The sequence below is a fragment of the Lissotriton helveticus genome, chromosome 10 (genome assembly GCF_964261635.1).
Source record: "Lissotriton helveticus chromosome 10, aLisHel1.1, whole genome shotgun sequence".
NCBI lineage: Eukaryota > Metazoa > Chordata > Amphibia > Caudata > Salamandridae > Lissotriton > Lissotriton helveticus.
In genome coordinates this window covers 203,371,215-203,395,757 of record NC_136071.1, presented here as the reverse complement: position 1 = coordinate 203,395,757, position 24,543 = coordinate 203,371,215, and the positions used below count along the sequence as shown (strand labels likewise).

Here is a 24,543-nt window from a genome sequence, read left to right as displayed (position 1 = left end):
AACCGCGGTAAGGACATAATTTTAAAAAGGGCCGCACGCCCTAGGGGAGATAACGGTAATTTATGCCAACGCGCTACATTGGAGCGCAACATTTGGAGTGGGGGGAGTAAATTGCGTTCATAGCGAACCGCCGAATCCAACGAAATAAACACACCCAAATACTTAAAGCCAGACTGCGACAACTGGATAGGACAGCCCCGCGGCTAACGAGGGACATCACCCGCGAGTACATAAATGTAGGATTTCGACCAATTAATGATAAGGCCCGAGTTCTTCCCGAAGGAGTTAAGTACGTCAAACAATACGTTGAGCGATTTCTGGGGAGATGTAAGGTACAATAAAATATCATCCGCGTATAAGGAAATGCGATCTTCAAATTCCGGCGTCCAGCGTATACCCCTCAGCGAAGGTTCCCATCGTAGCCAAGCGGCGAGTGGCTCCAACGCCAAAGCAAAGAGGAGCGGGGACAACGGACAACCCTGCCGCGTGCCCCTCCCAAGAGTAAAAGGCACGGATACACGGCCATTAACCAACACCTGTGCCAGTGGCGTTTCATACAGGAGTTTGACCCAACCAATAAAACCAACGCTGAATCCAAATTTGGCGAGTACCGCCCAGAGATAAGACCATTCGATTGTATCAAAGGCCATCGTGGCGTCCAAGGACGCCAAGATGGCCGGTTCACGCAGCATCGGGGCTCTCGCGAGAACACCATGCAAACGTTGTAAATTTAATGCCGTGTTACGGTGCGGGATAAAACCCGATTGATCCGGATGAATCAGGTCGCCAATAACCGTAATCAGACAATTAGCAAGCAGTTTGGCGAGGATCTTAGGCTCCGCATTTAAGAGCGAAACGGGTCTATAAGATGAGCAGCGATCCCGTGGTTTACCCTCCTTATGGATCACCACAATGGTAGCAAGTCGCTGATCTCTGGGGAGGGAGCCACTGTCTCGCGCAGCCAAAAACATATCACGGAGATAGGGAGCTAGAGTATCAGGGCGTAATTTGTACAGTTCAACAGGAAGGCCATTGGGACCCAGAGCCTTGCCGGATCGAATGGAGCGTAGCGCGAGAGCCACCTCATCCACAGAGGGCGTGGCATCCAAACAGTCCCGTTCCAATTCCGACAAACATGGAAGAGCTATATCTCGAAGCAGCAACTGCGAATCCTCCTCGGGCCTGTCGGACACCGAGGTATAGACCTCTAGAAAATAATCAGCAAAGCATTCAACAATTTTGACAGGGTCCGTTACACGCACACCATCACACGTCTCAATCACCGGAACCACTCGACTCGCTCTCTCCCTTCTGTCCAGCCAAGCAATCAATTTTCCTGCTTTATCACCCACATCATATAGCCGTCCCTGCTGTTCCCTACTCATCGTCTTTGCCGCATCAGTAACCAAAGTTTTATATTCCAATTGTTTAAGGCGGAGAACATGTAATGCTTCTCGAGACACCCCTCGTTCCAATGCAGTCTCCAGGTCTGTGATTTCAGTCTCGAGCTGAACAATTGCCTCATTCTTACGTTTCTTAGCACACCCCACCAAAGACAACGCCTGTCCCCTGATCACAGTCTTAAAAGCTTCCCATAACGAAACAGGTGAGGATACAGAACCAGCATTCTCAGTAAAATACAGATCAAATGATTTAATCAATTCAGTGCGAGTCTTAGGGTCAAGAAGATACCAGGGGTTGATCGGGGCCACCCTCCCTTCGGTGCCGATGCCAAGATTAAAATGAAACCAAATAGGGGAATGGTCTGATATACCCCGGGCCAGGTGTCTAATCTCTCCTATCGACGGGGACAGGGCAGCCGGTATCAGGATATAATCCATTCTAGAAAGACTACCATGAGCTCCCGAATGGAAAGTAAACTGAGTATGATCCGGATGCATTAGTCTCCAACAATCTATAAGTCCCAATGTTTCCAGGAAGTCACCCAACCAGGATTGCGCAGCAGGAAGATCTCGGGCGGATAGCGGTCTATTCTGCCAGAAATGACGGAGTTAAAATCACCACCCAGTATCAAAACACCCTCCGGGAGACCCAGAACCATCCGCCCCAGGTCCGCAAATGTCGTAGATTATAAGCCCGGAGGGACATACACCGTCACCAACGAAATTGGCTTTCCCTCCCATCGCCCAACAAGTGCAACATATCGACCCCTGGCATCAAGGATCACATCATCAACCTCGAGGGGGAGGGAAACCCTAAGCAAAATACCCACTCCTCTAGAACTAGATGTAAATCCAGAATAGGCGGCAAGACGATAACCCCGTCTATTAAGAGTGTGACAAGTATTTCCTATCAAGTGTGTCTCTTGTATGAAAACGACATCAGGTGAAAGGCGCCGCAGCAGCTGCATAACCACTCCTCTCTTTATCCGATCACCCAACCCATTCACATTCCAGCATAATACCCTCAACCCTCTACCCCCCATCCAGATTCACAATGAACTCCCATCGCAAAACGAGCATCACACCAATGTAAAAGATAATGAAAGTACATTGCCTTGAAAAAGAAAAAACAAACACTCCCAAAACATGGCCCTCCCCCCCTCCCCCAAGATTCCCATCACAACTCCCCCCCCACCCTGCACCCCTGCACCGACTCAAAAGCCACCCCAATTTGCAGTGTGCCTGTCGCCCTAACAATTACTACACAAAGAAAACCCCAGAGGAGGAAAGGGGTCCTGCTATCCCCGCTACCTCCCAAGATACGAATGGAATGATCAAGGAAGCCAGTGAGCCCAGCTGGTTACGTTGAATAGTGTTCCGGACACAGGCACCATAGTCACTCTTGGTCCGTCAGTCCCCCGTCAGCACCACCAGCATGTTCCTGGCCAGCACGGCGAGCCGGCAAAGTGTCCAACCAATCACTCGCTTCCTCGGGCCTGACAAAGAAGAATGTTCGATTGTCATATTCAACACGCAGTCGGGCCGGGAATAACATAGCGTATTTTAGTTCCATGTCTCTTAGTCGCCGTTTCACCCCTTGAAATCCCATTAGTTGTTTCTGGACCGATTGAGAAAAGTCCGGATAAAAGTTCACAGCAGCGTTCTCGAACTGCGTAGGGCCGCTTGTCTGTGCCGCCTGCAGAATGGCGTCGCGATCTCTGAAGTTGAAGATCCGTGCAATAATCGGACGGGGGGAAAACCGGGCTTCGCCAGTCCCCCTGGCACTCTGTGCGCACGTTCGATGGCAAAGAATTTGGTCAGGCCCTTGGGTGCAAGATGATTAAGAATGAGGTCCTCCACTCGAAGATCAGTGGCGAGTGAACTGGAATCTTCCGGGACCCCAATAATACGCACGTTGTTGCGCCGTGCACGGCCTTCAAAATCCTCCAAGCGACAAGCAAAAAAGTCATTAGCAGATCTAAGGTTGCGCACTTCTGTTTGCAAATCGGATACATCCGTGGTGAGGCTGGATGTCTTTAGGTCCAATGACTTCACCTTCTCGTTCGTCTTGGCCAAATCAGTTCGAATGAGGTTGACATCAATAGCCACTGTGTCCAACTTCAGAGCCAGGGCTTCATACTGTTGGCCAATAGATGACTGAATACCAGCAATGGCGCCCATCACGTCCTGTAGCGTTAATTCCGCCAATACAGCAGGATCGTTGACAGCCTCCTCCCGGGCCTTAGGCGTGCCACCAGGGGATCCTTTAGAAAGTGTGTAGTGATCCATGACATTCGTCTGGGTTGAACCTCCACGGATAGTGGTCTTGACTTTCCGTTTTTCACCCTCGGGCTTGCCCGTCATGGCGAGCCGGGTGCCCCGGAGGGAGGCTTGGGATCTGGTCCAAATGGCTCCTTAAAATACACACACAAGATTACAGGAGGAGAAGTTGGGCCAATTGGAGTCCACAGCCAAACAGTCTCTAGTTCGAAGCTCAATGAGCTGGCATTGGGGCTCGTCCAATCAACAGACACACCGCAGATAAGAGACAGTGCGCTGGAGAAAAGAACCCGAAAGTGAAGTGAGGCTGTGGTCTGATCCCCTCAAGCCGTTGTTGTTAGATTACGACCCGGGCACTGCTACAAATCAAGGTCCAGGCTGTTCCATGGAGAAGGCCACAAATTTCAAGACGGCAGAACTCGGGGACCCTGCGTCCGATTCCGACCCAAAAACCTGCTGGTACATCAGCCGGGTTATGTCTTCAATGATCTTCCGTCAGTTCAGGATATTATCCAGGATAACTGCGGGAGGCAGCTAGGGTCCCCGGGAGCCTTGTGCTCACGCGGCCATCTCAGATGGGCGCGTAGCTCCTCCTCTAGGGTCCGGGAATGTTGAGCTGCTTCTGCCCTTTGAAACTTCCCTTTATGATGACCTTTTGGGTACCTGGGTTCGGCCTGCTTCAGGTGATCCGGTAGCTCGTTTAGTTTTGCACCACCACCGTCCTGCTCCACATGATCCTGTTTGCCTTTTTGTGCACCCTGCTGTGTAGGGGTTTGTTTTGCAAACTGTCTTCCCTTCCCTGCCCCGACTGATGCTTCCTACCTCCCGGGAGTCCCGATGGCTTGAGTCATGGGGTCGGAACATCATTGCCTCCACTAGTGCTGTTACTTACGGTCCTTAAATACAGTGTGTGTTTTGGCACGGGCTACCTCTGCCCTGTGGGACTCTGCAGCGTCCTTGCTTTCAGCCACCTCTGAAGGAGCTCGAGTAGACCTCCTTCATCTCCTTAGGGATGGCCGTGACCTTGCCGAATTTACGATCCGCTCGGCCTTGGATACTGCGGATTCTTTAGGCCGGGCTAAGGCTGGTTCTGTCACCTTAAGGAGTCATGCTTGGTTGAGCGTCTTCTCTGAGAATATCCGGGAGCGACTGGTTGATTTACCTTTTGATGGGGTTTTGCTGTTTGATGCTCACGCCGAATTGGCGGTGCCTTTTCATTTAGCATTTTTTAGATGCGTTCTGTGTTTTACATGGGCGGTGAGCCTTGGGACTTCTTTTCACATGGTCACTGGTGAATACCCTTTTATTTGCATCCCTTGGATGCATTTTGCTTTCAGCTGACAGTTGGCCTGCTGTGGCAGTTTTTCACAGTTTACTGTGTCTGGTCCTCTGACTGTGGTTTGCCCTAAGAGGTGTTCCCCATTGTTTGGGGTGTGCATACTCCATGTGGGGTACTTGCATGCTATTATATAGCTCTGCTTATTTCACCTGGGCCTAGTGATCCTGTGGGCTCCAGGCGTCACCTGGTGCTGTTATATTCCGTTTTACAGTGTTCAATGTTTTCTCCTGGCGCCATCTGCTGTGCACCACGGGTTGTCCTGCCTTTTGCCTGTTTCACCTCATTCAGGGGGTTTAATGGTGCTTCTCCTCTTCTATGCAGTTACCGCCTGTCATTACTGTGCTTAGGTTGATGTCCTGGCTAGAGAGAGAGAGAGCGATATATATATATATATATATTCTCGTATGTATGCCAATTGCCATGACTATTCCATATTCTACATCGTCACCTCTCTTCAAGGCTGTGAGGTCTGGACCAATGTCTCCATGTGTTGGGGAGCTTGTCTGTGTGTTGCCCATACGGTCCCTCTTGCTTGCACTTACTGAGGGTGGTTTTCCAATTTTACTACTGCACCTTTTACTAGTGTTTGGACACTGTACCTATCTGTCTGGACGCAGTTACTTCCCCCAGTTAGAGGTTTGGTCTCGGAGTCTGCGACTTTTCTCACGTTTCAACGCCTTAGTGTTTTTTTGTGGCACTTCCTTTGGCCTCTTTCCTAAGTATCACCCTCCTATTCTATAGGCTAGGCCTGCGGGACAGCTCTTCTTCTGGCAGTTGTCCCTGGTCTACTCCTTGCAGATCTATATTTGTGGATCTGATAGAGACTACTAGCCGCAGATTCCTTAATGTAGAATTACCCCCAGGCATGAGACTGGATCCGGAAAACTTTTCTGCCACAGCATCCCAGCGCGCCGGGGGGACGGCACCATGTGACTCCGCACTGTCGTCTGCGCCGGTGACGTCAGCAAGGATACATAAGTCCCACCCTGGTGCGCCTACGTCAGTTTTTTCTCTTTCCGCGTGTAACGCGGATCCAGATTACTGTCCTGGCCTGTTTTCAGGCCTTCCATTCTTTTTACGCTTTGGCGTTTAGTGGAACAGTGTTCGAATGCCTTCAGGCTTAAAGATGTGTACCTCCTGTGCACGTCCCATGTCGGCGACGGACCCTTACCCGATTTGCCTGTGGTGCCTGGGTGAGCACCACGACTCGGAGAGTTGCGACGCCTTTCAGTCGGCGCACTTATCCAGGTCGGTATCGTCCAAGCGTCCGTCTGCGGAATCGCCTTTCGCCGCGGCCCTTTGGGCGTGGCTCACCGGCTGGTAGGTTTTTCAGTATGTCTCCGAGGCCTTGTCCTCCTTCCGTGGAGGAAGCCGGCTCCCCCTGGGACAGGTGTCCCCGCTTGTCGCCTCCCTACCCGCCGTTTCCCGGCGCGGAGGCAACTAGGGCCATAATGACAGCCTACGCTTCGGCGCTGCAGGCTTCTTTGGCCCTTCCTCCAGCTTCTGTGATGTCTGCGGATCCCTTGCCTTGCACGGGGACTTCTGCGGCGTCGCCGGCGCTGAAGGTTTCGGCTTCAGGTCATAGGAGGGTGGCGTCGTCGAGGTGTAGTCCTTCGGAGATTCCCTCATAGGCACCTAGCGTCCCTGCTGTGCCGCAAATCGTTACGGGGCTCCCTGTGGTGTCGCAGGGGATGTATGACGTTACAATGCATACTTTTACAACGCATACCTTTACAACGCATTTTTTACAACGCAACATCCATTACAATGCATGCCATTACAACAAATTTTTAAAAACTACCTTTACAACGCATTCCATTACAACTCATACTACCTTTACAACGCATACCATTACAACGCATAACATTACATTGCATGTATGGTAAGTATTGGATTGTGTAGGGGTAAAAATTACTATTCTAACTCCAGGGGGGTGCAACAGTAGGGTAAGTGTTGGGTAAGTGTTGGATAGTGTAGGGGTAAAAATTACTATTCTAACTCCAGGGGGGTGCAACAGTAGGGTAAGTGTTGGATAGTGTAGGGGTAAAAATAACTATTCTAACTCCAGGGGGTGCAACAGTAGGGTAAGTGTTGGATAGTGTAAGGGTAGTATGCGTTTTAATGTTATGCGTTGTAATGTTATGCGGTTCGGCGTCTGCCTTGCCCCATTCCCGTGGAGGACACGTGGTGGCAGGAGTCAGCCCGGCGCCACGTAGGCCCACTCCGGCGCCGGTCGACGCTGATCAGGCGCAGATGGCGGACTCCACTTAGCTACGCCGCCGCCGGGTTCTGGATTCGTCTCCTGAGGCCCCTTCTCCTGAGGTCCGTCACCTGCTGGTGTGTTCCTCTCCGGAGACAGGGCGCTGTGTAGTTGCCTTCTCACTGGCATCTTCCAGGGAAGGCTCATTGCCGTGCCCATGGCCTAAATCTCCGAACCCTCCTTTCAATGGCTCGCGGCTGGCTTCTCCACTGGCATCTCCGCACTCAACTGGGGCGCTCAGGTTCCCCATTCTTCTATGGATCCTCTTACATGCCGGGGCTGCCCACTACCCCCTGGACTTGGGGATGGGCGGCTCAGTCTGCAACCGTCGCCCACGGAGGAATTACTTTCACCTCCGCTGCGCCCTACTAAGGCCAGTGTTGCCTTTGTTCGGGCTGTTGGTATTCTGAGGATGGGTGAGCCTGTCACCCCATTTCCTACAGACAACCTCTTGGAGATTCTCCACCAGGGCTCCGGTGGACGGGACTTGTTCCTTCACTTTGAAGCGTCACTTCATAATTCTCTTATGGGGGTGCCTTGCCACAGGCGATCCGGTGCCTCAGGCACTACTGCACCGTCATTGTCCTGCTCCGCACGCCCCGTCTGTCTTTCTTTCCACCCTTCTACTCAAGGCGCTCTACTGCGCAATGCCTTTCCGTGTTTGCCTGTGGTGGTGTTCCCTCCGTCTCGGGAGGCCCAGTGGTTAGATTGATGCGGACGTAACGTCTTCGCTTCTTCCAGTGGTGCCTTGAGGGCGCTTAACACTTTGTATGTGCTGACCAGGGTTACTTCGGGCCTGTGGAATTCTGTGGAGTCCCTTCTTTCTCATGTCTCTCATGAGGGGGCCTGTGCTGATCTGCGGGGCCAAGTGTTGGATGGCAGAGAGTTGAGCGCGTTTATTTTTCGTGCGGCTTTGGATGTTGCCGATGCTGTTGGCCGTGGTATGGTCACTTTGGTGGCTCTCTGTCGCCATGCTTGGCTATGCGATGCTGTTTTCCCTGAAAATATTAGAGAGCGTCTGGTCGACCTCCCTTTTGACGGGGTTCTGTTGTTTAATAATCATGCAGACTCCGCCATTCAGCGTCTTCTGGCGGGGCTCCCTCCTCCTCCCACTTGCTCCTCCTCCTCCCACTTGCTCCTCCTCCTCCCACTTGCTCCTCCCACTTGCTCCTCCTCCTCCCATTTCCTCCTCCTCCCACTTGCTCCTCCTTCTCCCACTTGCTCCTCCTCTTCCCACTTGCTCCTCCTCTCATTTGTTCCTCCTCCCACTTGCTGCTCCTCCTCCTCCTCGCTCCTCGCTCCTCCTCCCACTTGCTCCTCCTCGCACTTGCTCCTCCTCCTCCCACTTGCTCCTCCTCGCACTTGCTCCTCCTCCTCCCACTTGCTCCTCCTCCTGCTAATCCTCCTCCTGCTCCTTCTCCTTCTCTGCCTCCTCCTCCCACTTGCTTCTTGTAGGAGAGTAGGGTCTGCAATCCTATGATCACCCAGATTTTTGCTTTTTGCTGCACTGGTTTACGACTTTCCCTGGCTGTGGGCCTGCTAATCAGACCCACAGCCTAGCTGTTCTCTCTACCCAAATTGTACTTAGGTACTGAATTGGCACTGGGCCCTCTCCAAGTCCCTGTACCCAGGGCTGAGGTGCACCCAGAAGTCTCCCAGGGGCTGAAGCATGTATTATGCCACCCCTGGATTGACTAACTAAAACTGACACAACTGGCTGCACGACAGCTGGGGCAAGGTGGTGTACTCACCCTTTGCTTTAGATATAGTATACCTATATCTAACCCTAAAAATGGACACACAGATCTCCTATCAGTCACTCCTATAGCAGGCCTTAACAATCCTGAAGGCAGAGTGCTTGGAATCGTGTGAGATGGTGCTCTAGCATGAGCTGAGCCTGTCTGCGGCTTTCGGGATCCATCCCTTAGCCGTTTCCATGATATCGCATACCATATACTCTTAAGTGCATTATAATCCTCGCGGTTATGTGCCAACTCTGGTATCGCTTTATCAAAACATGTCGAGTAAGGTGTCATACGAATTGGAATACTAACCCCTCGCCAATTCTGGCGACGGGGTTAGCCTTCCACCCTTCTAGAGGGACACGACATGCCTGTAACCTATAACCCGGTTAAAAGTCAGACAGAGCCTTAGCATCCACAAAATGGATGCTGCCACCGAGACACAAGTCTGCCCTCCTGCTGCTGGGAGTCCTCCCAGAGCAGGAGATAAGGACAAAGGGTTTCCTGCCAGGGGCGGTGCCAGCACCGTCCCAGACAGGGTTTTGTGTATTGTAGGTAGGCAGGGCTTTAGAGGAAGGTGACTGCAAGTAGCACCCCGGTGCTCACTGTGCATAGGCCGGCTTGAACCAGTTCCAGGGTCACTCCAGACCCTGTGCTGGGGAAAAGCCCCCAAGGAAGTGGGTGTAACCACCCCCCTCCTAGTCCCACCCATAGGGCAGGACTTAGTCGCGTGCCAGCCCCTTTTTACAGGATAAAGGTAGAGACTGGCCCCCTTCCAAATCAGATCATCTTTGAATCCTGAAACTACTTTCTGCGAAAGGAACTCAAGACTTCTTCCTAAGATTTCTCCCTTGTGACTAAGGAGTAGTCACCCTGCATCCGCAGGCACCATCTAAGAACACTGCGGTCTGCTGCAAGTCCTTCCTCCGGAATCCGACTGCCCAGCTCGACGAGAACCGGCTTCCCTGGCACCTCTGACCTCTACCCACCTCTACAGCCCAGCTGAGAACCGTGGGTGCGACGAGACCTCAAGGGAACGGCCATCTGCAAGACTGCACGACTTCTTTCCAGCAAGCCCGCCGAGTGAATTCCTGGTGAGTGCTTTGGGGTCCGAGAAGCCCCCACCCTGAGCAGCTCCAGCACCGAAGAGCAGCCCCCCAGCATCTCCACGATCTGCGTGGGGCCCTTCTGCTTTCCGCTGCTCACCGCGTTGTTTGGCTACTAGCCCGTTGGCTTGTGGCCTCCCTGACGACGCCCGACGACATTTCTGCTGCTGGTCTGGTTGCTCCAGACTGGCCCTTGCTCCCTCCCAGAAGAGGAGCACCCCGGACCCTCCTGGTCCACTCAAGACGCCATTTTGAGTCCACCGCGTGGGCTTGAATTAGCCAAGGCTTGTTGCCCAATCCTGGGTAACTTCGACGCCAACGACTTCATCCTCCGTGGGACAGCTCGCACCTCCATCCTGGTCGCCGACAACGCCTCCTGGTCCGAGAGACTGCAGAGCCCAGCAGCGCCCACTCACCTGACTGTGGTGACTTCGCCCGGTGCCATCCTGGTGCCCACTTAATCACTGGCTAGTGATTCAAGAACTTGGTCCCCTCTGCTTTCAGGTTTCTTCTTCCTTGATCCAGGCTTGGATCCATCGAACTTTCCTTCACTGGTCGCCTGCCAGCAACTTCTTCCTTCCAGGCTCCTGGTCCGGCAACGAGATCCCCGACGTCTTTTCAGACCTATGCAGCTGCAGCCCCTGGGCTAGGTAACTTCGGCACTCCGGTGTCCCAGCATAGCCTCACTATCCAAGGGTCAGGATCCACTGTCGTTTTCTCCCTACCAGGTCGGGTTCGCCCGTGAACACTAACTTTGTGAGTTCTAGCTTCCATAGACTTTGTCCCGCATCCCGCGTGAGAGTGCACACTCTGCACCCGAGTTCCCTAGGCCTCCTGCTAGTAATCTAAAGGTTCAGTAGTCCAGTCCTAGCGATCCCAAAGCCTCTGAGAATCGTTACTTACCTGCTAGTAATTCGCATTCCACTTTGAAAGTATATGGTTTTTCGTGCCCCTCGGGCATTTGTGTAACGTGCTAACTTAAAAGTATTTTCGTAAGAGTTTTGTTGTGTGCTTAGCACCCTGTCCTCATAAAGAGTACAGGGTTGTTGTGATTCTAATAAATACATTGTTTATTTTCATAACACTTGTGTGGTGTCCTTTCACTGGGTGTTCAAGGGGTAATGTGATGGTAAAACAGCTGGCTTAACACGCCCTCTAGAGTCTTAGCCTTAGACTGCTCGTATCCATGCTACTAGGATAGCTGGTCTATAAGGTTGACTTACAACCAATCATCAATAAGGGTTGTTTGGACTGATATATAGTGATCACTAGAATAGTGAGCACTGCACATCAGGCCAACTTCTCACACTTCTCCTCCTCCCACTTGCTCCTCCTCCTCCTCCCACTTGCTCCTCCTCCTGCTCCTCCTCCTGCTCCTCCTCCTGCTCCTCCTCCTGCTCCTCCTCCTGCCCCTCCTCCTGCCCCTCCTCCTGCCCCTCCTCCTCTTCCTCCTCCCACTTGCTCCTCCTCCTCCCACTTGCTCCTCCTCTTCCCACTTGCTCCTCCTCTTCCCACTTGCTCCTCCTCCTCCCACTTGCTTCTCCTCCCAATTGCTCCTCCTCCCACTTGCTCCTCCTCCCACTTCCCCCTCCTCCTCCTCCTCCCACTTGCTCCTCCTCCACTTGCTCCTCCTCCTCCCACTTGCTCCTCCTCCTCCTCCTCCCACTTGCTCCTCCTCCCACTTGCTCCTGATATTTGGTTTCTGATAGATACATCTGCCTTGTGGATTCCTCACCTTGTGAATATCTCCCTTGCGTCAGCAACGTTCGGAAAATTCTTTGTAGCACGCCGGCGTGGACGATGTCAAAGGAACGCGGCATCGCGCGCGACTCCGTCTGACGTCACTGACTCCTTATTAGGCCCACGTCGGCGTGATGACATCAGTTCCCTTTTTTCCGCGTCGCCGACGCTAACGGTTTCAGGGATCTTCTGTGGTTACAGATAGAGACTTTGTTACTTTTTGTCTGTTACTGTTTATGTTCTTCGCCGAGGATGTCGTCGAAGAAGACAGGTTTGAAGCAGTATGGCTCGTGTGCCCGGATGATGTCGATTACCGATCCACATGGTGATTGCTTGTGGTGCTTAGGTTCGGATCATGACGTCAAGGGCTGTCGATCCTGCTCCAAGATGAATCCGAAGGCTCTGCGAGAGCGGGAGGCAAAACTGCTCATAGCAAGATTAAAGGTAAAGAGGCCAATAGATTTTCGAGATCGAGATCAAGACGCTCCAGATCGAGGCCGAAGTCAAGGTCGAAGTCGCGATCGAGGTCACGATCGAAGTCACGTTCGAGGTCGCAATCGAGGTCGAGGGCCAGATCGGAGTCGGCGTCGAAGTCAGCTTCTGGGCATGCGTCGGGTTCCTCGAAGAGAAAACATAAGAGGAAGAAGCATAGTTCTCGCCATCATTCGGGGTCATCGGACTCGAAGAAGAGGTCTTCTCGGAAACATCACAAGGACTTTGTATCTCCGTCTCCTGCTGGTGGAGCTACGCCGATACAGTCTCGAGAGCATACACCGGTACCGGAGTTGGATCCGAATCTGGCTTCGGGCCAGTCTTCGGAGCATGAGGAGGTCGTGGAGGTTCCACAGTCACCGACTCCGGAGGATGACCTGGAGGGTCAAAAGGGTCAGGAGGAGCCGAATCCGGAGCGGCCTCCTACGGAGCCGTCAATGGGTTCATACCCTTCCTTTCCTGGTCCTAGTCAGGACCCTTCGCATTTTCTAAATGCTATGTTTGGAGTATATGCGAGGGCAATGTACCCCACTGGAGCACCTGCGGGTCCCATGGGTCCTTTGTCTTTTAACTTGGGTGTCACCCAAGCTTATGCACCGGCGCCCTTTCTGCCTTTTATGCCGACTCCATATCCTTCTTGGCTTGGTACGGTGCCTCCGAGGTCATCGACTCCGCACACGGCTTCGCCGGCTCCGGAGCGACCTCGAAGTTTGGATCGGGGTACGACGCCGGTTCCTGTTTCTCAGCCTCCTGTTGTTCCAGCTCCAGGTTCGACGCCGGCTCCGACTCCGTCGGAGTCGTTACCGGATCCGTCGACTTCGACCCGTCTGGAGTGGTCGAGGCGTAGAGCCCAGCGTCTCTTGGAGGAGAAGGAGTATGGGGAACCTGAAGTGGAGGAAGGCGAGCTTCAGGAGCATGAGGATTGCTTTGAGGATCTGCAGGGTGCTAGCAGTCTTGAACTTTCTCTAGAATGGGGGTTGCCTGTGGTTTCGGATGCGCCCTCTAGGGATGTGGTGCCATACCATATGGTAATCAGAAAGGCTGCTGAGTTGCTGAACTTGACTTTGCCAACAGTGGAGTTCAAATCTAATATCCTTACGGAAGTCTTACATTCGCCTTCTTCAGTCATTGAGCCGACTCTGCCATTCACTGAGGCTCTGACCAAACCGATTTTAGAGGTCTGGAAAAAGCCTTTGTCTGCACTTGCGGTGTCTAGATCGTGGCGAGGCGTTATAGAGTGACTTCTGGAGACCCTGAGTTCTTGTCATCTCACCCTTCGCCGGAGAGTCTGGTGGTGCAGGCCGCTTGTGTGAACAGATCAGCAGGTTCTTTTCCCCAGGTTCCTGGAGATAAAGACTCAAAGAAGTTGGATCAAGCTGCTAAAAAGGTTTTCTCCTCAGGTAGCATGGCTTTAAAATCAACGAATGCTACTTGCTTACTAGGAAGGTATGTGCATGCCTTAATGGACTCGGTCAAGCAGTTGTCAGCTAAGCTTCCGGAGGAAGACAGGAAAAACTTTAATGAGGTTGTTTTGGACACTCAGGCGGCAGCCCGCCAGGTTATTCAGAGTGGCATGGACACGGCGGACTCTGTGGGTAGAGTGATGGGTTCTTCAGTGGCTACCAGAAGAGCTGCTTGGCTAAAGTCCTTAGAGCCCTTAGAGTTTTCCGCTGACGTACAGGCTACTCTTTTGGATTTGCCTTTTGACGGAGTTGGCCTCTTTGGGAAGAAAGCGGATGCAGCTTTAGAGAGGTTCAAAGATAGCCGTGCGACGGCTAGGTCTTTGGGCCAGCAGGCGATAGGCACAGCCACCAGGAAGTTCAGGGGCTTTGGCAGGTCCTCCTTTCGTCCCTTCAGACAAGGCCAGCAGCAGCAGCAGCAGCAGCAACAGAACCCTCTGTACAAGTCTTACAGAGGTAAACCGAGGGGTCGCGGACGTGCAGCCCTAGATCCTCCATTCCGGATCATGCGGGTCCGGTAGGGGGTCGGCTTACTCATTTGCTATGGGATTGGGAATCGGTTACATCAGATCTTTGGGTTCTCAATCTCGTAGAAAATGGGTATGCTCTTCCTTTCCAGGAGTTCCCTCCCAATTACCCTCCTTGCCAAGGTTATTGTCCGGAGGACCACCTGCTTCTCGTGCAGGAAGAAGTCCTGGCACTGTTCAGAAAGGGTGCGATAGAGGTGGTTCTGGAGCAGGAGAGGGGTCAGGGGTGCTACTCCTGGTATTTCCTGATCCCCAAAAAGGATGGCAGACTTCGTCCAATCCTGGATCTCAGGATCTTGAACTTGTATCTGAAACAGGAAAAGTTCAAGATGCTCACTCTTGCGCAGGTTCTTCAAGCGCTGTTGGAAGAAGACTGGATGGTGTCGATCGACTTGCAGGATGCTTATTTCCACATCCCCATCCTGTAGTCGCACAGGAAGTATCTCCGTTTTACGGTGGGATCGCAACACTACCAGTTTGCGGTCCTTCCTTTGGACTTACCACTGCGCCTCGAGTTTTCACCAAGGTGATGGCAGTGGTGGCGGCACATCTCAGGAGGTCGGGAATACCTGTATTTCCGTATCTGGACGACTGGCTGATCAAAGCAGAGTCGCCAGAGAAGGTGCTCCTTCATCTGCAAGAGACAACTCAGTTGTTGCACAGGTTGGGTTTTTCGATAAATGTACCCAAGTCTCACCTGGTGCCCTCCCAGCGCAACCTGTTCATAGGTGCGGTACTGGACACTTCCGTATGCCGTGCATTCCCTCCTCCTCGAAGGATTCGCGACATACAGGAAATGATTCCTTTATTCTACAATGGAGCGGTCGTTCCAGTCCTGAAGGTCCTTCGTCTGCTCGGTCTGATGGCTTCTTGCATTCTGTTGGTCAACCATGCACGCTGGCACATGAGGGCACTCCAGTGGTGCCTCCGCAGGCAGTGGTATCAGCACAACGGAGATCTCAGGGAGTCAGTGAGGATCTCCAGAGAAACTGCAGCGGATCTGTCTTGGTGGGGCGTGGAAGGCAATCTGTCTCAAGGAAAGCCTTTCCAACTGCCTCCATCGGTTGCCACAGTGATAACGGATGCATCCACTCTCGGGTGGGGTGCTCATCTGGGGGATCTGGAGGTCAAGGGTCTTTGGTCTCCAGAGGAAAGGCTGCTTCACATCAACCTTCTAGAGTTGCGGGCGATACGTCTGGCGCTCAAGGCCTTCCTCCCTTCCCTTCGCGGTCAGTCGGTTCAAGTCCTGACGGACAACACGACCGCGATGTGGTATATCAACAAGCAGGGAGGAGTAGGGTCGCGGTGTCTCTGCAGAGAGGCTCTGCGTCTCTGGTCTCTGGTCCTGGGTTCAGGACCATCGGATTTGTCTGATGGCAAATCATCTGGCCGGAGAACTGAACGTACGTGCAGACGTTCTCAGGCTCCATCCGGAGGTTGTTCACGACATCTTTCAGATGTGGGGGACTCCTCGGGTGGACCTGTTCGCCACTCGTGAGAATGCTCACTGCCCGTCATTCTGCAGTCTCCAGTATCCGATGCAAGGAGCACTGGGGGACGCGTTTCAGTTGAGTTGGGAAAATCAACTCTTTTACTCTTTTCCTCCCATACCCTTGATTCCTCGGGTTCTGAGGAAGATTCGCCAGGACCGGGCCCAAGTCATATTGGTCGCCCCGGATTGGCCAAGAAGGGTGTGGTTCACGGATCTAGTCCACCTCTCCTCTCACCTGCCGCTCCGTCTCCCTCTCAGGGTAGATCTCCTCACTCAGATGGAGGGGCAGGTTCTACACCCCCACCTCCAGACATTACACCTTCATGCCTGGAGATTGAACGGGGCAACCTGAACTCTTTTTCTCTCCCTCACGATGTGGTGGATGTCATTCTTTCGGCCAGGCGTGACTCCACCAAGTCCATCTATTCGTATAGATGGTCTAAATTTGTTGTTTGTTATAGGGAGAAGGATGTTGACCCTTTGAGGGCTCATCTGTCTGATATTTTGCACTTTGCTCTCTCTTTGGCGCAGCAGGGATTTGCTGTTGCCACAGTCAAAGGTTACCTTTCGGCCTTATCGGCATTTCTCTGCTTGCCGGACCAGCCGTCTCTTTTTAAATCTCTAGTGGTTTTGAGGTTTCTGAAGGGTCTCACAAATAAGTTCACCCCTTCTCCATTTATTGTGCCTCAGTGGGATTTAAATCTTGTCTTAACTTTCTTGATGGGTTCTCCCTTCGAACCCTTACACAAGTGTCCCATGAAGCTTTTGTCTTTCAAGACGGTCTGCTTAGTTGCGATCACCTCGGCAAGGAGGGTGAGTGAGCTTCAAACTCTTAGTTCTAAGCCCCCATTCCTTACCATTCATGTTGATCGAATGGTACTCAGGACCAGGGCTGCTTTTCTGCCTAAGGTGGTAACTCCCTTCCATCTAGGGCAATCCATTACCCTTCCTACCTTCTATCTTCCCCCTCACACTTCCAAGGAGGAAGAGAGACTGCACCGTCTGGATCCTAAGAGGGTGGTGTCTTTTTATCTGGACAGAACTAAAGACTTCCAGATGGACAACCAGCTGTTTGTTGGTTTTGCTGGCTGTCGGAAGGGCAGAGCGGTGCACAAGCGCACACTTTCCAGGTGGATAATCCTGTGCATCAAGATTTGCTACTCCCTGGCGGGGAAAGACCCTCCTGAGGGTATAAGAGCTCATTCTCCCAGGGCAAGGTCTGCTACTTCTGCATTGTCTAGAGGTGTACCTGTTGAGGACATTTGCAGAGCCGTGATTTGGGCCTCCCTCCACACTTTTGGGAAACATTACTGCTTGGATACCGAGGTGAGGAGGGACGGCCACTTCGCGCGTTCTGTCCTCCAAGATTTACTGGTATAGCAGAGTGTACACCCTTCTTCGGGAGTGGGGACTGCTGTGGGACTCTATTCACAAGGTGAGGAATCCACAAGGCAGATGTATCTATCAGAAGAACAAGTTACTTACCTTCGGTAACGCTTTTTCTGGTAGATACAGTATCTGACTGTGGATTCCTCACTGACCCACCCGCCTCCCCGTTGTCCGCTCTGCTATACCTGGTTTTATTTGTATATATATTGGGTTTTTGATACTTTTGCTGCGCATTATTTGTGCTGTTCTGATTTGTATGTACTATGTACACTGTATATATGTATATTTGCTGTCATTGGTCCGTCCGGGTGCCTCGAAGGCACGGAAAAAAGGGCGGAACTGATGTCATCATGCCGACGTGGGCCTAATAAGGAGTCAGTGATGTCAGACGGAGTCACGCGCGATGCCGCGTTCCTGTGACGTCGTTCACGCCTGCGTGCTACGAAGAAATTTCCGAACGTTACTGACGCAAGGGGGATATTCACAAGGTGAGGAATCCACAGGCAGATACTGTATCTACCAGAAAAAGCGTTACCGAAGGTAAGTAACTTGTTCTTTTGGACAGGTGTTACGCTTTCTGTGAGGGATACTGTGCCCTCCGGGCCTATGTGGGCCCCGCTCTTCAGTTGGCTGCTGTTTCTGCCACTTTTTTGGTACAAATGTGTTTTCTGGCTGACTACTAAGCCTTCTGTGGTTTCTGCCGCAGGTCTATGATTTTGTCCTCTGATGCGGTATTTATTTTTTCCTAAGAGTGGTTCCCATGCTTTCTTGGGACGTGTCCTACCCTATGTGGGTTATATGTAGCTATCGTTTAGCTATGTCTTATGCGGGGAGGGTGTAGACTCCCCCATGCGGGTTCATCGCCCTTCCTGGTATGGCTGTATTATGATGGTGCGGTCCTTGGTCCTTACTGGAGTGTGGCTTGGCCATCTATGGCATTGTGCCGCGGTGTTTTGCCCTTGCCTGCCGTTTGGTCTGGGCCTCTGTCTGGGGTTTCTGAGGGCATAGTTTCCTGTGTTGACGGCCTGGTCCATCCTTCTTGTTGCTCCTCGCATGTTCTAGCTGCTCTCAGTACTTAGTGGATGGGTTCTGTCTGGGGTGGTCCACTTTAGGGGTCGTTCGAGATGGTTTGCTAGCCCTGCCCTTGTTCTGAGCCCGACTTGGTCCGGGCCTTTAGTTTCGTGGCGATGTCAGCAGCTGGCTTCCCCCTCCTGCTCTCCTGTTCTGTGGCCGGCGACCTTGGTGTGGGCCCTGGAACTCCTGCTTGTCCTGTGGGGCCATTGTGGGCTTCCGTTCTTCTTCTGCCTGCTTACTGCTGAGGGGTCCTTCAGTCTTGTCCTTGGCTTCAAGCTGTGCCGGGCTCTGCGGCCCTCTTCCTGGGTATGTTTCCCGGTGGAGGGCTTGCCGTTTTGTGCCTCTCCTCCTTGGAGTCTGCAGGTGGCTCTTCTTCCTCTGCACTGCCTGTACCTTGGGGCTTCCGGTGGAGGTCCCTGGCACTTTGACTGGGTTTGGGGTGTTCTGATCTATCTCCCCCTTCCCCCCACCCCCCCTTCGTATTGCTTTCTCCTGTTGGTGAAGGCTGGGTTGCCTCTTTTGTCGTTCTAACACATCCCCTGTGGGGCAGGTGTTCCTCCACGATGTTGGGGTTCTCTTTGGTTTAGGGCTGGTGCCTCTTCCCTGCTGCGATGGACTGGGTATTTGCCCTGTCCCTGTGGCAGGTTCCCTGAGAGGGGTTTTGGGCTTGTCTGAGCTGGAGTGGTCTTCTTGCAGAACCCTTACCCCCTTTGGGGTATGGCTAGGGTATCTATTCTACGTTAAGGAATCTGCGGGTAGTAGTCTCTGTCAGATGGACGAGTTACTTACCTTCGGTAACGATGTATCTGGTTGAGACGATTCTAGCCGCAGATTCCTTCACGACCCACCCTTCCTCCCCGTCTCTGCGAGGGCCCTTCTTGGTCTTCTACGCTTGCCTGCTTCAGGGCGGTGGTCCTCTGCGGGTGCTTTCTTCTACTCCCTCCCTGGGGATGCTTGCCTTGTTGTTGTCGTTGCTTCATTCCTTCCCTTCTGGTGATTGGTGGGCGAATGCCTGGGTCTTCTGCGCCCATGCATTTGGTCTCCAATGCAGGGTTCGTTGTGTCCTGCTTCCTTGTGTTGCTTGCACTTCTGACTCTTGCAGTCCTTGGGGTTGAGGTCCCCTGGCTGGTTCACAACCTCGGTTCTTTTTAGGAGTTTTCCTTTCTCCCTTCCCCCCCACCCCCCTTGCTGGTGTTGTTGGGGGATGAATTGTCATTGGGCTTCCATTCTGACCTTGGACCCTTTCTTGGCTCCGGGTGGTGGTTGCAGGTTTTTTGTCTGGGATGTCTGACGTTACAACGCAGGCTATTACAACGCCTGCCTTTACAACGCGGTTTTTACATCGCAATCCATTACAGCGCATAGTGCTTTTGGGTGTTGGATAGTGAATAGTTTAATTTACTATTCCAACTCCAGTCCCCGTGGACACTAGGGAAGGTTATTGGATAGTAAATTAACCTATGCCCTATCCTAGAGCGCCCCCCAGCGCAATGCGTTGTAATAGTTTGCGTTGTAATGACTGCGTTGTAATGGTAGTGCGTTGTAAAAGTTTTGTTGTAAAGGTTGTTTACCTTTTGTCTGCTGTGCCCTTTTTAGGTCTCGCTTTGCGATGCGTCGCAGGGCGAGACCTAAAAAGGGCAGCGAGACCTATAGCCGTCAGCTCTGCTTACAACGAGCCAAGAGGGAGACAAGAGATGGGCATGCGCAGTATGCTGGAATCGGATCAGGTCGCGCGCGTGAACACGCGCTCTGATTCCGGCATGCTGTTCAGGCACAATGCATCAGGACGCGCACATGCACGCACACACACGCGCAGACACACACAGACAGTCACACACAGACGCGCGCACACACACACACACACACACACACACACACACACATCCCCTCCCTCTCCCCCCCCCCCACCACTAACTGGGCTCTTTCCGCGTGTCCCTCTACCTCCGCAGCGGGTCAGTCTCTTCAGCATGCTCCGATTCAGACTCGGAGCTCGGCGTGTCTTCTCCGGCGATCCTCAGCTGAGGTCACCTTGGCTCTATACACACCGTACCTCCATTTTGGTATAGTATATATAGAGCCAGTTTGGAAAAAATTGCTCAGTCCCCAGAAGATGCTGTCCCTGAGGCGGAGATTCTCACTCTGAATCAGGGTTGCGTAGGCACCAAGACCCCAAACTGCTCTACCTCTCGATCTGGTACCTGAGTTCCTTGAGCTCTGCTACATCTGTCTGCCAGAATGTATTCCTATACTGTGTGAGACAGGCCTTACGCATAGTATACTTCTATACTCTTATTCTTGATCGCAATTTCAGCTTACCTCCAAAACAGACTACACTTATACCTTTTTAAGTTCCCAGTCATTAAGGCCTTTATGTAGGGCCTAAAAAGGCAAATGCCTACAAAAGTGCCCCCAGAACATGTGTGGAACCTAATTGTGGTACTCATGCCCTCCCTTTGATTCCCTTTACTCATGTGACCAACAGTTTTTGGCTTGAAAGATGGCTTTCCTAGTCTGTCACATCCTTCAGACGCATTAGTGAGACCCTAGCTCTTACAGTAAAGGAACCATTCATCCAGGTGCACAAAGATAGGTCAGTTCTTTTTCATGTTTCTGCCCAAGGTTGTTTTTCAATCAATCAATCAATCAACAAAGCTTTATTTCGATATAAAATATTTTAAAAGCACTACATTTAAAAACACATTTCATAATAAATATAGTTAAAAGAGAAGAAAAGGAAAAGAAGAAAAAAAAAAGATTTACATTAATAATCATTGTTACAATAGAAGGTTGTTTTTCCTTTTCACATGTAACAGACCATTGAGCTGCCCATCTTTATTCGTAACCAGAGTCAGTAGTGGAAAGGGCACTTAGCCTTTCCAGCACCCCTCAGGAGCCTTGGAATCTCTAAATTGGCATTGTGAGGTAGGTAGTTAAGAGCATCCAGACTGGTTATGCCTTGGCCAAACGCACACACCCTGTGGGCCACTAGAGGCCTTGGTACACACAAACGTGTACCCCCTAGCTTTTTTAGGTAATGTCCCATTAACATTTATGTGCAGGGCTGATAAGCAACCAAACCTTCACCGAACATTACTGTCTGTACATTCTAGCGCTTTAGCATGCTTTAGTTGTCCTTAGACCACTTTTTCAACATCTGTATCTTCTGTTCACTAGCCACTGCATTATAGTCTGTGCAGAGCTTGTGTATGTAAGTCACACATGCTATAAACAGAAAATTGTATTTTACTTTTAACCATCTGTTCATAGTGTGTAGTGCTGGTCTTACGTGGAGCCAGTGTGGACTAAGGGTGGAGCACAACAGGTCCTGTGACTTCTTTGGAGAAAAACAATGTAAAAATCCAAAGGCAAAATTCAATGCAAGTTACTAATTCTTTTAGGTAATATTTATGTTTGGCGAAATAGTTTTGCTTCGTGGGGAGTGTTGTAATGTCAAAACACTATAGATGGAGAACAGACAAGAAATATGAGATTTGAAAACTGTGATAAACTTTTTGACTGATTTGGTTTCCCATTTCTAATTCATCCCTTGTATTTTTAGGTGTAAAAAAATGGTTCCTGCGTCAAAGAGATTTAGTATACATCGATCTTCTAATGTTCTTACTTTATCTTTGAAGAGGTTTGCAAATTTCAGCGGTGGGAAGATTACAAAGGTATTAAACTGCAAAAGTGCAAACATGATTGTTAATATTTTGATTTTTTTTATTATAGCATGGATATATTTAAAGTATTTTCATAAAATGTGTCCAGCTGTTCTGAGATAATTGTAATTTAGAGTGGGGGCTGGATTCTTCCTATTAGTATTTCTCCAGTATTGTATCTTTCATAGATTCACGTGCTTGAATCTTCCCCATCGTCATGGTGGGAGTCCCACGGTAACAGTAATAAAAGCAGTGCTAATACCTAAACATTATTAATCACATAGAGAACAATAGACATTGCTAGCCACTTCACATTGTTTTAAAACATCCTGACTTCAACCAATCAGAGTAGAGACCCTGAAACACTCATCCCCTGTAGAGCCATCTTACCTCACATTTCTTACCGCACGTCGTGTGTTAGGGTAGTCTCCCTGAGCTCTGCTCAGTTACAGTGTTATTCTTGTCAACTTTTCAAACTGATCTTTCACCTTAAACCGACATCTAAGGTACAGTCTTTGGGATTATTTCCTGGTTACCAGCAAGTAAGAGGCTAAAAAAACAAGCATTTGCAATGCAGTAGGTCTTGCATTTACGCATGTTTGAGTCATTAACATTGCAAATAACAATGCCTATTATTTTTGTTTTCGTTTTTAAACCATAAATAAAAAACATCGTCATTTACAGTGCCAATACCTGAAACTTGTGTAAATGCGAGACCTATTGCATTGCAAATGCTTGTTACACATGCTAACACTCTCTGCAAAGATTTTTTCTTATGAGTACCAGTGGAACATACAACTGCAGCAGTGAGAAAGGTGACCAGTCAACCTTTGCAAAGGGCCCTCCACTTCACAGCAGCACAAGTCACATTTTTTAGGAACTTTTGATCCGTTTGAGCTATAAACAATCTATTGAAATCGTCAGATTATGCAGCACATTATGTATAGTGTGGCAAATATGGCAGAGCCATAATTATCTGAAAAACATTTGCATACTAGGATATTTTGCCATTCATGTTTGAACTGCTCTTGTGGAAAAAGGGAGGAGAAATGCTGATAACAGAAACTCCATGGCTGGGAGACAAATGGCTTGCGATTCCACTTTTAAGGATATTTGGGACATTCTGTGATTGGAAACGTATCCCACTTTGTGAATGTATTTTAATGTCAATAACTCATATTAAATCTTAATTAAACATGTGTATCCATTGGTTAAATTAAATAATGTAACAAGCTATAACCAGTTAGTAAAATGGGAAACAAATACAAAAAAGTGAGAGATTTTGCTCTTTCTGCCACACCTCTGACCTCGCCCACTGACCCAATCCACGGGTTATTCCTGCCCTCTGATTCTCCACCCACAGTTTCCCTACTTTTTCCCCCCACTTCGACCACTGGCATAATGGAGACTCCTCTGCAGCCTTCAAGGTGCGAAAGGAAGGGGGGCCCCTATGTACCTTGTTAGGGACCCCTCAGCCTTTTAACCTTGCCATTGCATGCCGACAGAACATGTAAAATGGCAAGCAAAATTAAACAGTTTAGAGCTCAAGAAAGCCACTCTGCTTTCCCAAGCAATAACAAACAGAATTACGTATCTGATAAGTAAATATTGCTGCCAGACAGAGGCCAAGTGAAAGTGTATGGAAGGGGCGTAAGACATGAAGGGCACAGGGGAACTCCAACCCTTTAGAGGTGACCTCACTCCTTCGGGGGCCCTATTGAGCCCAAGCCAAGTGAATATCTGTTCAGTTTGAGAGACTCTGGGGCCCACATCACATTCTGCATGGGGGAGCCGTCATTTCGGGTTAAGGCACTGCGACAGCCTCGCAGACTGGGCTCTGGACAGCTGTTGCCTACTGTGAGGCGCACCCTGAGGTATAGCCGGCCCTCCTTAAACGGAGGCTGAGGCGCACGCCGCGGGGCAGGTGGTGTTTACATTACATCTTTCCCTCCACTGCCCCCTCTCAGCCCCCACTACTCTCTGGCGTGGGCCCTGCATCTCGAAGGCTCCATCAGCGGTGTGGTTTGTCTCCTAACAGCTCCTTTTGGAACAGTGCCCTTTCCCACAAAATAAGTTTAGCTCGAAACTTGGACTAAGGTAAGGGAAAGGACAAAGGAGATAAAGGAGGTAGCATTAAAGAGGGGGCGAAGAAGAAGAGAAAATAAAGGGGAGAGGGAAGAGAGAGAGAGAGAGCGCGGTATAGAAAGGAGGAGCTAAAGGGAAGGGGCAAGATGTAAGGGAAGGAGAGAAAGCCAAGGGATGATTCAGAGAGAGAGAATAAAGGTAAAACTGAAGAAAGAAAGGGCAGCGGCGGGAGAGACTAAATAGAGAGAGGAGATAGAGAAAGAAAGGGTTAAGAGACACACTGAAGGGGCACAGAGTTTATACAGAGGAAATGTGAAAAGTAAAAGAGAGGAAAAGGAAAAAGCTAGAAAGGCAGGGGTGGAGGAGTGAATGAGGGAATAAGAGTGTAGCAGAGGAGTGTCAGCGAGTGAAATGGATAAAGAAACAATGAGAGAAAGAGGGTCTGACCAAGACAGACAGAAGAGAGAAACAGTTTGAGAGGGGGGGGGGCAATAA

General features: G+C 50.8%; 1 protein-coding gene across 4 annotated transcripts in view; it reads left to right on the top strand.

Moving 5' to 3' along the window:
- USP42 (ubiquitin specific peptidase 42) overlaps positions 1–24,543 on the top strand; it is a 525,507-nt gene that overhangs the window by 207,643 nt on the left and 293,321 nt on the right. For all 4 annotated transcript variants that reach the window (XM_078665145.1, XM_078665143.1, XM_078665146.1 and 1 more), the window contains exon 9: positions 21,864–21,975. In XM_078665145.1, coding sequence (XP_078521271.1) covers positions 21,864–21,975 — 112 coding nt within the window. The remainder of the gene's footprint in view (positions 1–21,863; positions 21,976–24,543) is intronic.